The sequence below is a fragment of the Bombina bombina genome, chromosome 2 (genome assembly GCF_027579735.1).
Source record: "Bombina bombina isolate aBomBom1 chromosome 2, aBomBom1.pri, whole genome shotgun sequence".
NCBI classification, from domain to species: Eukaryota; Metazoa; Chordata; class Amphibia; order Anura; family Bombinatoridae; genus Bombina; species Bombina bombina.
In genome coordinates, this window is record NC_069500.1 from 1,295,647,331 (window position 1) to 1,295,665,075 (window position 17,745).

Below are 17,745 nucleotides of genomic sequence, written 5' to 3' on the forward strand. Positions count from 1 at the left end.
ACCAGGTAAATATTCAATATATTTTACTAATAACCATGTTTAGGTGGTATTAACAGGTAATTGTATTAGAGTAGAAATAGCATTAGGTCAGTCTTTAGCAAAGGATATTAATATTTAAATGTTCTGTCTCTTTAAATTACTCCCAGTATGCATTTCTTTTCTCAATACCGGTATATATGTTTAGAGGCAGGGGAAAATTACTACTGTATTATTCCTAGATTGATTAGCCACATGTCTATTGATATTTGAAATTCTATGTGAAAGTTTTCTGATGTTTTAAATTCCTATTTGCACCAGGTGTTACATATTATCACTTTTCGTATAAGTATCAGGACACATCCCACCTCCACTATCTGTGAGTACGGGGTTTCCCGAAACGCGTCCTGTGTGAGGGGATGTGTGCCACATGTTTTTGTTTTTAACCTGTTGTATTTTTGCCCTCGTTGGTACCTATTTTTAATTGCATGGAATAAAAGATAACCTGTTTGTAGCCGTTCTAGCATTGGACCCCTTTTTTGTTTGCCTGTTCTAAACTCTATTTTAGGCATATAACCTGATATACAAAAATATACATCAATGTTACCATTCAAATAATTCTTAGGTAGTAAATGATTAGGTGATAGAGCAATGTTGTTGAACTGCAACAATGTATTAATTGTGATAGGCAGTCTAATAATAGTAACCGCAAACTCATTATAAAGCTGACTATTAACCAAATATACAATGGTTGTAGTTAGAAATATATAATAGGGGTTTGTTTGACTCAGACACTAGCATGACCAAAAAATATGTATAATCTCAAAGTATATATTACTCCGCTATCAATTGGAGTCTTATCATACTTTGTATATTATGTTGTAGCGTCCCTGTGTGTTTCTTTTACCACTGCCATTTGAAAGAGCAGGTTATTCTTTTTTAAAGTGAAGGTAAAAATGGATGATTTAGTGCCCGGTTTTTAATAAACCTATTAAAAACAAGGTCACTTTAATTAATCAAAATTGACATTTCACTCCTTTTCTTCAAAAACGTACCTTTTAATCCTGAATGCCGCTCCAGTGATTCCCCCGGCCGTCAGAAGCCTCTTCTTACGTCAGAAATGACTAATCCGGCTTCCTCCAATCACGGCTTTCCCCCTGGGGGGATCATGGCCTGATGCAACGCTGTGATTAGAGGAAGCCGGATTCGTCATTTTGGACTCGCGAAAAGGACTTGCGACAGGCAGAGGAAGCGCTGCAGTGGCTGGCAGGATTTAAAGGTAAGTTTTTGAAGAAAAGGAGTGAAATGTTAATTTTGATGAATTAAAGTGGCCTTGTTTCTAATAGGTTTATTAAAAACCGGGCACTAATTTATCCAAATTGACCTTCACTTTAAATGAGAGGTCTTGGAGCTTTTTAGCTGCTATGGGAGCTGAGATCGAGGGTTTAGAAAAACCTCCCCCATCCAGCTCCCGGTGAATCTTGACTCTGCCCCTTTGTGACGTGACAACGGGCCACCAACAATCCCTGGCATGTAGTGCGGGGGATCGCAGAAACCAGTGATTCCCCCTGCCTTCAGGTTGTAATGCGCACGACAGGCTATAGCGTTGATATAGCTAGCCCATCAAGCTCATTGAAGTAGTTAAGGTGGTTTAGCACTGATACAGCTTAGTTAAAACATTTTTAACAGGTATTTAGCTATATATTTATTTTTAATCTTTATCAATCAGCTACATATACATATATACTAATATGTACACAATAATATTAACACTTAAACAGCCTTATATCATTACTGCTATTGCAAAGAATGCTTTTCCTTTCATAATTGTTGATGCAAAACTAATAATCCACCTTAAAAAAAGCAAATAAGTACAGAGAATGTGAGGTAAGAGGGGGTATTAACCCAAGCCTCTCTGGTAGAAAGTAGAACAAGTACAATTTAGATCAAAATAATTATATTGCAATAATGTTTTACTTGCAATAATGAAATATTAATCCCATATTCAGGGATAGGCACAGACAAAGGCTGTGGCAGACATTTTCCAAAGTACAGACCTTAGTGAAGGACACCAAGGTACATTTGAAATTAAAAACATTATTATATAGCGCTGGGTGTTATTATACTGATGCAGATACCACTGACCCTATAACCAGCCCTCCTCTGGCTATACCCATGTGCCAGTGTCACTACTGTGCCATTATATAGTGCTGGGTGTTATTATACTGATGCAGATACCACTGATTCTATAACCAGCCCTCCTCTGGCTATACCCATGTGCCAGTGTCACTACTGTGCCATTATATAGCGCTGGGTGTTATTATACTGATGCAGATACCACTGACCCTATAACCAGCCCTCCTCTGGCTATAGCTATGTGCCAATGTCACTACTGTGTCATTATATAGTGCTGGGTGTTATTATACTGATGCAGATACCACTGACCCTATAACCAGCCCTCCTCTGGCTATACCCATGTGCCAATGTCACTACTGTGTCATTATATAGCGCTGTGTGTTATTATACTGATGCAGATAATCTGATCCTATAACCATCCCTCCTCTGGCTATACCCATGAGCCAGTGTTCACTACTGTGTCTTTGTATAGTGCTTGGTGTTATTATACTGATGCAGATACCACTGACCCTATAACCAGCCCTTGTCTGGCTATACCCATGTGCCAGTGTCACGACTGTGTCATTATATAGCGCTGGGTGTTATTATACTGATGCAGATACCACTGACCTTATAACCAGCCCTTTTCTGGCTATACCCATGTGCCAGTGTCACTATTGTGTCATTATAAAGCGCTTGGTGTTATTATACTGATGCAGATACCACTGACCCAATAACCAGCCCTTGTCTGGCTATACGTATGTGCCAGTGTCACTACTGTGTCATTATATAGCGCTGGGTGTTATTATACTGATGCAGATACTACTGATCCTATAACCAGCCCTTGTCTGGCTATACCCATGTGCCAGTGTCACTGCTGTGTCTTTGTATAGCGCTGGGTGTTATTATACTGATGCAGATACCACTGACCCTATAACCTGCCCTTGTCTGGCTATACGCATGTGCCAGTGTCACTGCTGTGTCTTTGTATAGCGCTGGGTGTTATTATACTGATGCAGATACCACTGACCCTATAACCAGGCCTTGTCTGGCTATACCCATGTGCCAGTGTCACTATTGTGTCATTATAAAGTGCTGGGTGTTATTATACTGATGCAGATACCACTGACCCAATAACCAGCCCTTGTCTAGCTATACGCACGTGCCAGTGTCACGACTGTGTCATTATATAGCGCTGGGTGTTATTATACTGATGCAGATACCACTGACCTTATAACCAGCCCTTTTCTGGCTATACCCATGTGCCAGTGTCACTATTGTGTCATTATAAAGTGCTGGGTGTTATTATACTGATGCAGATACCACTGACCCAATAACCAGCCCTTGTCTAGCTATACGCATGTGCCAGTGTCACTACTGTGTCTTTGTATAAAGCTGGGTGTTATTATACAGATGCAGATACACATTCAGTATTTCGCTCAGGCTTTATTTATTCCATAACTTATCACCCAATATCGCTAGCAGTCTCTTGACAAGCCACTAACTTAATTCACACTACATATTTTTTTTCTTTCTATTATTTAATCAGAAAGAAAAGATAGGTTGTGGCGGACACTGCGAGGGCTAGTCATGGACACCAGTGTCCGTGTACGGACACCTTGCCTATCCCTGCAACTGGCTAAGTATGTGCTAACAGTAATCGGCAGCAGTGTATTGCTGTATTATGTTTATGATAAAAAATATAAACATATCGCTGCTATTATTGCCGCCTACAGGATTTTTGAAGACATTTAAATATGAAAGACAAACTTATATGAAACAACCGCAGCTTTAATAATGTGCTATGTGCTCTTATCTTCGCCTAACTCTAGGGGGCGATCTTCACAAACTCTTTACTTCAGCAAACGAGATACTTGCTTTTACCCGGCATACTCTTTACCCACAATCCCCTTGTATTTCCGGGTTACTTTTGGATACAGACTGCGTTTGTTTTGGGTGATGAGAAGGGGATTAAAAAAGGGTCTGGGTCCTCGTAACGCTCTGTGACATCTCCCGACACCATGGCAAACCTTCCGCCCGGGGATCCGAAGCTGGTGTCACAGATAGTGAATCATTTAAAGAGCCAGGGGTTGTTTGACCAGTTCCGTAGAGACTGTCTGGCTGATGTGGACACCAAGGTGAGTGGGAGCAGGGGCATTGGGAATATAGTGAGAATGTTTGAGAGAGAGAGAGAAAGACTTAGTACGAAGGGAGTAATGAGAATGTTTGTTTGAGAGAGAATGTGAATGCATGAAATAATGGAAGAAAGCATTGTGAGAATAACTGTTAGCATATAATGGAAACACACACAAGATGGAAATAAGATACATGAGGGTTTGCATTGCGACTTGTCTTGTGTTTCAGTTAGCTGACCATAAGTAAGTTCTGGTCTAATTAGGTCATTAGACCACAACTAAATGAGATCCGATGTGGATAGGTCAGTGTCAGGAGTTTTAGGTGGAGTTCTTAAATGAGATCTGATCACAACCCTAACCACCGCTTTACCAGGATACTCAGTGACTACCCATAATTCTTGTGGCAGCTGTCAATCCTAGTTTGAAATAATGAAAGCTGCAAGTGAGAAATGATGATATTTTAACTGTGTATGAGAATATGGCAGATGGAAATATAATAGGATGTGATAATAGGAGAGAAATTGTGTGTAGGAGATTGGATGGTGGTTGAAGAAGAGAGCAAGCCCCACTCAAGTGAAAAAGAAAACAAAATGTGGTAATTCTGTTATACAAAGAGCTTCTCAATTAGGTGGTGCAGTCATTTATCTATATGATGGAAAGTACTGGTGAGAGCAGAGTTTGTTTTCAGTTTCCCTTGAGAGAGCTGGAACCAGTATTCAGTCTATTTTTTTTGCATTTAAATAACCTATATTCTTACATAAACATTATTTGTTTTGCCATCTAATATGTGTCCTTTCTGCCTACACTGAGGAAGAACATTGTTATCTTAAAGTACATAGTAGCCTTTTTACTCACTACTACTCATGTGTAGTAAGGGGAGTTGTAATTATCAGTTTAATTAAACTGTTTTATGTCACTGCTCTTTTAAATGATCTTCTATAATAACAAATCAAGATCAATCATTTTGCTTAGAGGGACAGTAAAGAAAAAATAAAACTTTCATGGATTGGATAGAACATGACATTTTAAACAGCTTTCCGGTTTACGTCTAGTTTCAGTGTTGCTTAGTTCTTTTGGTATCCTTTGTTAAAAAGTAATCTTAGGTGTCCTCAGGAGTGTGCATGTGCCCTTAGCCATCTGGCAGCATTGTTTGGATCAATGTTTATAGCAGTGTTATACATAGATACAAACACTGCTGCCGTAGACTGCTAACTAAAGACACATGCACACTTCTCAGCTTCTATCAGGCTACCTAGATTTACTCTTCAACAAAGGATGTAAATAGAACAAACACATTCATAATAGAAGTACATTGGAAAGTTGTTTTAAATTACATGCGCTCTCTCTCTGAATCATAAGTTTAATTTTGACGTTACTGTCCCTTTAATTGTTTGCAATCTTTGGAGTTAAAGTAAATGTAAATTTTGATGCTAAAAATTCGATTAAAAACAGGGGCACTTTAATTCATCAAAATTTACATTTCACTCGTGTTGTGATAAAATACATTTTAATCTTGACAGCCGCTCCAGCTTCCGCCGCCCGTCGCAAAGCCTCTTCCTGGGTCTAAAATGAGGTATTTGGCTTCCATCAATCAAGGCGTTGAATCAGACACTGATTCTGACATCAGAAATGGCTTGCGACGACCGGCGGAAGCTGGAGCGGCTGTCAAATTTAAAAGGTAAGTATTTTTTTTCATGAGTGAAATGTAAATTTTGATGGATTAAAGTGCCCCTGTTTTTAATCTAATTTTTAAAAGCCGTGCACTTTTAGCATCAAAATTTACATTCACTTTAAATGCTATCAGTATAAAATATATTTCAACCACATAAAATCTATTTTAAATAATTGTAATAATGTATATTTCCTTGGCATAAATATGTTGCATTGTGTGTTTAATAATGCCACCATAATGACAGGTTAGAAAAAAAGGTAAAACTTTAAAGGTTATTATGGAAAGGTAATTTTCCATTCAAGTTTTAACAGTATTACTTAGTTACTTGTAGCAAACAACTGAACAACCAAAGTTTGATTTATATCATGCTCACAATATTTTATATCTCTTAGCCTGCATATCAGAATTTGCGACAGCGTGTTGACAATTTTGTAGCAAACCACTTGGCAAATCACACATGGAGTCCTCATCTGAACAAGAACCAGCTGAGAAACAATATCAGACAGCAGGTGCTCAAGTGAGTCCAGTAATATCACCAGAGGCAAAAGTAATATTAATTAAATGTTTAGTTCTTAGCTCTCCACTTAGCTAGGGGAACTCATAAAAGCTATTCTGTACATTTCCGTTATAAATATCTTCATGCAATATTACATTTGTAGATATCATTTATGTACTGTAATACATCTTGTGAACTGTAGAACAATCTCTTATAATACATGTTGCTTTCATTTGAGAGCTTGGCAATCTTTCTTTAAATCCTATATCGGTAGCGCACCACTGTATAGAATTTATTACAATTTGCTCTTATGGAATATCACAATCTGCATTTCCATTTTTCAGGTCAGGAATGTTAGAATCTGGCATTGACCGTATAATATCTCAAGTTGTGGATCCAAAGATCAACCACATATTTAGACCTCAAGTGGAGAAAGTTGTTCAAGAGTTTTTGGCCTCATTAAATAACAAAGAAGATCCAAATGCAAATCTTCCACAACCTGAAGAGAGATCTGACACGTCATCTTTTGTTCCAGGTGCTAACTATTTACATAGTTTTGTAGTTGCTGTACTATTAATGCATAAATATCTTCACTTAAATTAGATATTAGTGCATTTCTGATTTGAACCGCAACATTTTTTAAATACTCTTGTATTATTAAATAAAATTGTTTCTAGTAGCTATTTTGTTTTAGTAATAGTTTTTAGTCTGCATGGGTGCACATCAGGCATATGTACATATGCTCTGTTTAACCACATTTAAAAGTGTGTGGCTTTTAACACATCAGCAATAATGCAAATGTATTACCTCATTGCTACACATCACTGCTTTCTGAGCAGGATTTGTGTTTCAGTGCAAGTGTATTTGATCTGCATGCAGAGTAAATCTATTACTGAAGCAGTTATGACTTTTGCTAGTAGCAGTTTACCTTATACAAGTGTATTACAAAAATCGGTGTTCTCCTCAGGACTTTTTTTAGCAGGTGCACCACCTGGCTGTTTTTATTGACCACCCGGCTAAAATTTGAGCCACTAGGATGTACCATCACTAAAAATAAACTCTAGTTTCATTCATCAGTTACTTAAAAAGGGTGTTAAACTTACGCTTTCTGTGCCGCGGCAGCTCGCTAAAGTCAGCAGCCCCAGGAGCCGCTGACTTTAGCGAAGGGTCAGTTTAGCAACCTTTTTTTTAGTAACTGGTAAATGAAACTACCGTTTATTTTTAGTGATGGTACAGCCTAGCGTTTTTTAAACTAAAATTAGCTAATATTAAAAATGTTAATTTTTTATTGCAAAATTTATCATTAAATACATTTTGTTAAATTATGCAATGAATTTGTTCTTTGGATGGCAGAACATATATAATTTTACACTGCCCCCAAATGTGTAGTAAAACAACATTCTAATACATTTTCATTATTTATTTTGCCCTTGTTAACTCTTAAAATGAAGTTTTCCATTTCTGAGTTTTGGAAGTGTACACGGCAGGCTTCACAAGCCTAACCATGCCACATGTCTAATTGGGATCAACAGACATCAGATGAGAAATTACAAAACAATAGATCTTTTGCTTACAAAATGTCAATGGCTGGCTGTGTTTACTTCAGTAACATTTTTGGGATGGCTCCTCCAAATAAGGCAAATGGTGTGTGGAGTCTGGCTATTGAAAAACAATTACATCAGACAAGGTGTTAATGTATAGCAAAATAAATAAAAATAGTTTTAATATATTGCACAACAGCAGGAAAATATTGTAATTAGAAAATGTGTTTCCTGTCTCTTTAATTGTTTTAGTCTGGATTTCTATTGCTGCTGGGGTATCTGGGCATTAAATCTATTAGAGTTTTGGGTCATGGTGTTATTAAAGGGGCATAAAGCCCAATACCATTTATTTTATGATTCGGATAGAGCATACAATTGTATCAAATGTTGTTATCAAATGTTCTTTGTTTGCTTGTTACCCTTTGTTTAAAAGCAGAAAAGTTCAAAGTATTCCAGCACCAAGGTAACTCCTTAATCAAGGATTGCAGGTGTGCAAGCTACCAGAGACCAGCACCTTAGTCTCAAGTATAAACAGATTCCAAGTAGAGAGTATAGCAGCACCACCAATTCAAAATATGAACATTTTATTTAAGCCAGCATAAAAAAGTGTGACAACGTTTTGGATTTACATCCTTAGTCATGTCCATTTTACAATCAATTAAAATCAGCCTTAAATAGGCATCAAGCCACACCCCCACACACACACCTGGGACCTTGAGGCACCAGTCTCAAATCATTTTGTCACAGCAGGCCATCAAGTAAACCAGCTTAGGTTCCAAATGTTGGAACAAGTAAAAATACCAAGGAGTGGAGATAGGGGTAAAATTCTACAGTCTAGGGAGCTATACTATAACTATGACCCCGGGTGGAATGAATAGAGAAATGGACTGGAATGTGTGTCTATAAAATGCTGTTGTTGTATTATATGAAAATGACAGGCTATATGTATCCACTAGGTGGAGCTGTTACTATGTTGATTTTGACAATTTCTATAAGGGGTTAACCCAGGTGTGTGTGTGTGGGGTGTGGCTTGAAGCCTATTTAAGGCTGATTTTAATTGATTGTAAAATTGACATGACTAATGTAAATCCAAAATAAATGGACACTGTACTTGTGAGAAGAATGCATTCTAAATGATATGTTGTTGTTCCTATGCTCACTACACCACGTGTAGAGACTTCCCGGTTACCACTAATAGACCAGAAGGAGTTGTCTCTATCAGCTAGTGAACAACTAGTTTTATTCCTGTTTTTTCATGATCTATATTTAAGTGCAACAGGTTATACTGATACTACACTGGATGACCTAACATCATTTCATGGCTTGCTTGTACTTAAAATCCTTGCGTAACTATTGTGCTGTAAATCAGAAAACTGATAATTGTATGTTAAACTTAGAGAGTAGACTGTTTTATATTAAAGGGACATGAACCCCCCCCCCACAATGTTTTTTTATTATTCAGATAGAGAATACAATTTAAAAACATTTTCTAATTTACTTCTATTATCAAATTTGCTTTGTTCTCATGTAATTCTCTATTGAAGAGATAACTAGGAAGATAGTGTGCACGTGCTTGAAGTGCTACATGACAGAATTTATTATTAATTTATAACATTGCTGTAAAACTGCTGCCATATAGTGCTGCAGACACGTGCACACTTGCTCCTAAACTTACATCCCTGCTTTTCAACAAAGGATAACCACAAAATGCGATAAAGGAAATTGGAAAGTTGTTTCAAATTGTATGTTCTGTCTAAATTATGAATCTGAATCAGTTGGCTTTTATGTTCCTTTAAAACAATTATCTTGACTTTCCAAACATTGATGTTTAGTACAAAAAATTGGGGGACTGAAAATAAATCCTATTATTTAAAAAAATGAGTTCTACTTTAATATATGTGTGTGTGTATATAATTTTATTTTTTATTTTAGGTTCTATGTCTACAGGTGGACCCAGCACTAGCGTAGCAAATGATGCAATGTCTATTTTAGAAACTATAAGTTCTTTGAATCAAGAAGCAACAGCTGCTCGTGCCTTCACAGAGACTGCTAATCCTAAAACCAGTGACAAAGTGGCCAAAAAGCTTTTTACCCAACAAAGCGTTGACAATAGTACGGAAAAAGATCAAAACGCAGAGGACAACCAAGACAGTGAGAAGTCTACACCGGCTATCTTAGCTGAAGTGACTGAGCCTGTAGTAAAGCAAGAGGATTTACCTGACTTTACACCACCTGCGGAAGATGTACAAAACCCTGAAAATGAAGCAATTACTACAGTAAATACCAACACTCAGAGTGAAGAGCTTCCAAACGACAGTGAGGAACTGAGAGCTAAAGTATCAGAGAAAAGTGACAAAAAAACAGAGATCAGTGAGAAAGTAGACAGGAAAGAAGAGAAAAAGGAATCCAAGGTTGAGAAAAGAAACGACTGTACAAAAAAGAATGATGAAGCCTTAAAAAACAAAGACGAAAAAGCTACAAAAGAGAGAGAGAGTGAAATAGAACCTGTTAAATCTGTTGCTCCTGAAAAAAGTAGCAGTAAAAACAAAGTAACTGAAGCTGCAAAAGAAGGTGGGATTATAGTACTTTGTGTGTGTGTGAGAGTGAAAAGTACATTTTTATATCCAAGTGATTGCCAAGTTTGGCAATCTAATGCACAGTATATAAAATGATTATTAAAAACAGGGGCACTTTCATTAAAATGTTTAAATACGCTTTATTTGTAAAATAATTACCATTTAGTGATGGCAAACATTGCGCCGTTCCTCCACCCGAATCCGGCTTCATCCAATTGTTTTGTTTCCCCTTTCGCGTCCAGCTTATGGGGCACGCAATGATTGGATGAAGCCAGATTCGTCATTGATCAGCAAAATAAAGTATGAGATGCGGGTGGAGGACTGGCACGTTTTTTTATTATCACTAAATGGTAATTATTTTACAAAGAAGTTTCTTTGAACATTTTAATGAATGAAGGTGCCCCTGTTTTTTTTTTTTTTTTTTAATAATTTTTATTGTAATATGGACAAAAGAATACAAACAAGTGTACATAAAACAGAATGAAAAATAATGTGGCATGTGTGCCTTACAGTATGAACCTTGCAATGCAATTGAGGACAAAAGGTATTAAAATTAAGGTTCAGAAAGCAATTATTAAATATTCAGTCCATTTTTATAAACTGCGGAGAAAACATGGGTGTTATTCTTATACATTGAAGAAAAGAAATTATTGATGGTGAGAAGCATGGGCAAAAACACATCTATCTGGAAATAAAGGCATAGAGGAATTTGGAAAGCTAAACATACTAGTCGGATACCAGAAAGTAAGGAGGGGTGGGGAAGAGGGAAGAGAAGGGAAAAAAAAAAAAAGAGAAGGGAGTGGGAAGGAGAGGGAACGTGAGGGTTAGATTGAAGCTACATTGGTATATTTTATTCCATTATATGGGGTTGGAGAAGGGGAAGGGGGTCGGGTGGATGTGCCTAACAGGTTATTGTCTGAGAGACTTCCATTGGTCCCATATTTGTGAATGTAATGTGGCTTTGTTATTCTGAGTGAATATTGGGAGCTCCATAGTCTCAAGATATGTCATTGTCTTGGTGACGTCACTCCACACTGGAGGGAGTTTCTGCTTCCATAGTCTAGCTATTGACAGCTTTGCTGCAGTTAGCATGTAGACGCTGAGGAGATCCCCAGCTTTTGTTGTCGTTTTAATGTGGAGATGAAATAGTAAGGTCTGTGGAGTAACCCCGAATGAGGGGTCTAGGAGTTTTAGTCTAAGAACCACCTCCTGCCAGAAGGGTTTTAACACATGGCACTCCCACCAGATGTGAGCGGGCGCACCAATAGAACCGCATTCTCTCCAGCAAAGGGGGGAATTAACTGGGGAGATTTTAAAAAGTCTAAGGGGGGTAAGATGCCACTGAAGACATATTTTGATATGAAGTTCCAATAAGGTTATACAATGTAAGGCCTGTCTGGTAAGTGACACGGCCCTGGACCACTCTTCCTGCTCAGCACTGAAGTTAAGGGATCTCTCCCACATAATGATATAAGCTGATTTATTGAAGATTGGAGGATTCAACAGGTCCTTGTATGAGGTTGCAAGCGTATGTGGGACTTTAATACCTGTCAGCCATCTCTTCTCCCAAGTGGTGAGTTCTCTTGGAGGGGTATCCAAAAAGCCCCAAGATTTCAGGAGGCTGCGCACTCTCCAAAATTCAAAGCGCAGGAGAGGAGGAGGGTTATAGGTGGAGTTAAATTGAGCTAGTGATATCAAGCGACCCTCGGGCAGTAAGTCAGCAATATGCATTATACCGTGTTCTTCCCATAGGGAGGGGTGCGAGTCTCGAAGAGCCATTAGTAGGCCTGAGAAGGAATGGATTGGCGATGGATGGGGAGCTATCTGTGGTAGAGAATGGATCCTGTCCCAGAAGCAGAGAGCATGCAGGATAATTGGGTTTTGGATCTTATAGTAGGTTCTGATGTGTTTTGGTAACCATATAAGGTCAGACAGGATAAGGGGATCAGGTAGGGTCGCCTGTTCCAGGATTTTCCATTTGCTTTGGGAGGTTTTAACATTCCAGGCAAGAATATGGGCCAATCTAGCGGCCTCATGGTAGAAAATTAAGTTGGGGGCGCCTGCGCCTCCGCTCAAAAGTGGTTGCTGCATTATTCTTGTGGCCACCCTGGGATGTTTGCCTCTCCAGACAAACTTATTACACGTAGCTTGAAATTTACTGATGAGGGATTTGGGGATGGGAATAGGTGCCCCTGTTTTTAAGAATAATTTTATATACTGTGCATTTCATTGCCAAACTTTACAATCACTAACTTTACAATCACTTGGCTATATAAATTCATAGTTAGACAATTATCCAGTAATAAATGTAGTTCTAATGCATAAATATGGTTGCACTCTTAAAATACCCCATGAAGCTAAGACGTTGTTTTAGATTTTTATTTTTTTAAATGGATATTCTCTATTTAGCCTTTCTTTTACTGGGTGGGTAAACAATATTCTCTTGTGGAGCAGAATGGGAGAGTTTCAGGAGTACATTTTTGAAGGAGTAAAACACCTAGTGTGTGTGTATATATATATATATATATATATATATATATATATATATATATATATATATATATATATATATATATATATATATATATATATATATATATATATATATATAGGGAATTTGTTTATAATAAATAAAATGCTCTAGCGATAGACAATTTAAAGGAACAGTCTACACCAACATTTTTATAGTTTAAAAATATAGAGAATTCCTTTATTACCCAATCCCCATTTTTTCATAACAAGCACGGTTGTATTAATACACTTTTTACCTCTGTTATTACTTTGTATCTAATACTATATCTCAGTTCTCAGGGGTTAAATATAGTCTCCTTAAAAAGTTATAGTTGTGATATAATTACTTGTTTGTCCGTTTAAGGTGAGTCCCAATTAAAGTGATAATAAATTTCAGACTTTAAGAATAACGCAAAGTTAATCCCAGCGGGCCGGCATAGTATTGTAATAGAAACATTACTGTAGGCACAGAATTAACCCTTTTCATTGATGGATTTTAAAAAAAAATTTTTATGGCAAAGATTACATTTGATTAGCTAAAGTTTACCATCACTTTAACTTTGTCATTAAATGTTTGTAAACCAACACTTTTGTATTCTTTCTGCTTACTTTATTTAAAATAAAATGTTTTCACTGTGACTAAATATAACTAAACTAAATTTACATCTATTTTGTTTGTATATTGTAGTTATTTCATATGGAAAAAAAATGGGGGGGAAAAACTAATTTTAAAACATTTTTCTTCCCCTCAGAGTTAATGGTCGATTCTGATAGTGATGCATATTCTGATATCACAGTCAGCTCAGTCCACACAAGTGACTTATCCTCATTTGATGAAGATAGTGAAGGAGAAGAAGAAGTAGCAGCTTCAGACAGCACTGAGGAAGGAGAAATTACTTCTGATGGTAAAACTCAAATTTTCAAAACTGGTTTATTTATATGTACTTTTTACAGTTGGCTTTGTATGTTAAAGAGATGGAATGGTCAAGTTAAAATGTGCATGGGTGGGGGCGGAGCCGGCCAATGATCATGATGGCTGCTTTCTGAGAGAGCTCCGAGAACAATTCCTAAACCGTAATTACTGGCGCAAAAAAGCTATGAAAATAGCACCACTGACACCCAGACTCAAAGGGGATAACAATGAGCCTTACTTAGGCGAAGTTTCAAGAAGCTCCGACACAATTTAGAGGCAAGAACTAGCCATTATCTATGCGGCCTTCATAATTATGGCGCAGATACACCAACAACCTTAACTACTCCACAGACCTTCTTGAGATGGACGCTTGAGGCAAATCTCTGGCGAGAATACCTCGCCTCACAAGAACTGCTGAGTGAAGTCAACACCCCAGGTTTAAGGGACAGTGATAAAGAAGGTGATCCGAAATCCCTGAGTGGTTACTGATCTAAACGAGGTAACTGCAAAATACATATTTTACTATGGAGACTCGCATCAGAGGTCTGCATGCTAGGCTAATGGTCCGGTTAGATTCTTATACCACTACGATCACTGAGGAGATCCGGCTGGCATTTTCTCCTGCCTTTCTAGCGGACCCTGTGGCTGTGGCAGGTACCTGCTTAGATGTCTCAGCGAAGCGTGTTATGGGGCCGCGCCCAGACCGGGTCCTTGAGGTCTCCACTAGAGAGGCATAAACCTAGTTTGAAATCTGCCGCATTGCAAGGAAATACAATACCACGCTCCGATGAACTGGGTGCCTGCACGGTTCTTGAAGAGCGTATCATCCCGGTAGGAGATTCCCACTTTTTCAGAGGGAAGATCAATGCTTCTACGTTACACCACAGTAGGTATTCTGACGAACACTAATTGATGCTGCCCACACACGGTTTTTGTCACTTGATCCTGCAAAGTAGCTGCAACCCAATATGGGACCCAGGAGGACACGCTTCATATGTCTGACTACTACCAATCCTGTTCAATAGCCAGTGAGAGCGCTGTATCCTCTTACAGTTGGACACTAATGATTGTTTTTGCACTTTTTCGGGACTCCATTACATGTTGGTTAGGAAACTTGTTTCTGTAAGCAGTCCTATTGTGTATTCTAGCTACCTTTTTATATCATGCAGTACTCCACGCCTCAAATATATGTAGCACTGCTTTTCCATCAGGTCATAGAATTTTATGTTAATGTTTTTGCGTTAAGCTTAGCCATAGCTCTTTATATGTTAGCTAGTAAACCTGTTTTTTATAAGCAGTCCCAATATCCCTTTTGACTGCCTTTATGCCACGCAATGCTCAGAACTCTAACTATACATGGTACTGCATTTTCATCTTGGTATAGCATTTTATAATAATTTCATTTGAAGCCTAGCTATAGTTATCCCTAGCTAACTCTATGATGTATACCTCTAGCTTATGCTTGAAGATTGGTGGATGTGGTTTGTGCATACTGGGCTACAGTATTACGGCAGCTTATCTGGTAATGACAAATTAACAATACGCCTGTGAGTCACTAACCATTTTTACTCTGATTACATGCTCCTCCAGTTAGTAGGACACATTACAATGTATGCAGCCCTAGCTAGAACACAGCTATTAACCATCATCTTAAATGATTCAATTCCAAATTCTAGTTAATATTGTTCATAAGCCTAAGACATGTTACTTTGCTCTATCATTAGCCAAACAGGCTACCTTAATTAAGCTCATTTGCATTGCTAACACCTTAGGCTTATATATATATATATATATATATATATATATATATATATATATATATATATATATATATATATATATATATATATATATATATATATATATATATATATATATATATATATAATATTATGGGAGGTTGCTGACTTACCTATATGTCAAGTGTTCTTACTCAGATGGGACTTGTCTGCATAGGATATATTGAGCACATCCCTGAACACTTTCACTTATTCTTAGTTACCATATTTACCACCATAGGACGTTTTAGGTCATTTCTTTAGGGGACTATTGTGTCAATTTATATGAGAGCTCCAACTCACTATATGTGCTATGTAGAACATCTGTCTAGGGGCTACTCATTGCATTATTGGTCTAGTCTACTCATATGGGAATGCTGGTACCGATATATATTTTACTCCACTTGTTAGTAGTCCTGAGAACTAACAAACCTGAACATGGAATGATTAGCAACGTTCTGACTTTAAACCCTCAGGAGGACTCCTCTAATACAGAACACGGTAGTATGAAAACACGAATAGAGTCACTCTAATTGCCTTGGTACAATAACCTTATGGCAATATATAACACGTAGTCAGCTACTTACCACATCCTACACGGTGGACATTAGTACTAGGACTTCCTCCATATGAAAATATTTGTCCCACTTGGATAAATCCCACACCCTTAATGGTCGTAAATCCAACTCTGGGATCACTATTTCTGAGACCCAGCCTCACTTAGTGTAAAACTAGTTACAATATATTTGTTTGGATTGAGGTTTTGATGCTTGTTGCATTTGGTCAGGCACCAGGTTAAATTACAGACGGGGTCTCTTTTTTCACTACAGCCACCTATCCTCAGAAACTATACATACCTCATTCCCCTTTCTCACTCCTCTCACTCTATATTCTTCTTATAAAACTAGTCTCATCTTAGATAGTCCAAATTCCTTTCTAACACCTCAGATAAATGTGCTCAAAATGTGTCTTCTACAGCTTTGCTTTGCCCAGTTGACCTCATTGTCCCTCCATTTATCCAGCCAAATATGGCCTCATTATTTTTGATAATTGCCTATACATACTAAGGTCACAAAAGTGGTCTTGGAAGGCACAATCTGTATTAGTAAACTGGGCAATATCTTTGTAATAGCGATGTATATCCTTATATTTTTGTCGTCATGGTTTCTGGACGAACCTTCTGTTACAAATTTTAGTCAAAATCACAGAGGGATTTGGACTGAAAAGGGTGCACTTATGTAGCACTTCTAACACCGCTTAATTAAAGGACATCATACTGAATGGAAAACCATAAGGTTGGACACATTGATTAAAACATAACTTTTATTTAAAATACAATGGATTAAAATCAGTGTGTGTGTAGGTGTAATTTAAAATTACACAGAGACTGGAATTAGCATTGAGGTTTCTGCTGGTTAGGCATGGATAACTGAAGATATAATGGAGATAATGCCGCTATAGGAAGAATTAACAGTAACTAGTATGCACCCGGGTTTGGAATATCAACAAGGATATCACCTATGTAAACCTAGTAGCCAAATGCTATAATAGTTTGGGTGAGCCGGTTATCTGTAATTTCCTCAAGTGATTACGTTACATGGTCTACCCAGTTTTATAAACTTATATACTCCACCCTAAGGAGCAGGTAACTCGGTGTCACAAGCTGTGTCTCTACAGAAGATATAGAGAGCAGATCAATCAATATCGAAGGCTATATATCATGGGGGTTCACATGGTATATTTGGATGTGCCCAGTTGAATACTCATTTTGTAAAAAGAATTCCAAAGCTAATATTATTGTGTGGTACTTAAGGATTGCGGTTACACATGTGAGACAATCCAGTGTATCTGTGTTATTGCTGTAATACAGTACTGGTGCACTTATTTCACATATTAATATTTTTTCACACACTAATCACTAGTGATCATATTGAGTATATTGTGTCTCGTTAAGTTAGAACCCCTATGCTGTGGTCTAAAGTCATATTGTACCAGATGACTGTTTATCCACTGATGAGTAGGTTTTATTTTT

The 17,745-nt window shown here is 37.6% G+C and overlaps 1 protein-coding gene across 1 annotated transcript in view; it reads left to right on the forward strand.

Moving 5' to 3' along the window:
- The first annotated feature begins 1,628 nt into the window (after positions 1 to 1,628).
- BOD1L1 (biorientation of chromosomes in cell division 1 like 1) overlaps positions 1,629 to 17,745 on the forward strand; it is a 539,385-nt gene continuing 523,268 nt past the window's right edge. Inside the window, exons 1-6 of the mRNA XM_053700293.1 lie at positions 1,629 to 1,665; positions 3,924 to 4,229; positions 6,291 to 6,415; positions 6,739 to 6,929; positions 9,868 to 10,506; positions 13,775 to 13,927. Of these exons, the coding sequence (XP_053556268.1) occupies positions 4,113 to 4,229; positions 6,291 to 6,415; positions 6,739 to 6,929; positions 9,868 to 10,506; positions 13,775 to 13,927 (1,225 nt within the window). The 5' untranslated portion in view covers positions 1,629 to 1,665; positions 3,924 to 4,112. The remainder of the gene's footprint in view (positions 1,666 to 3,923; positions 4,230 to 6,290; positions 6,416 to 6,738; positions 6,930 to 9,867; positions 10,507 to 13,774; positions 13,928 to 17,745) is intronic.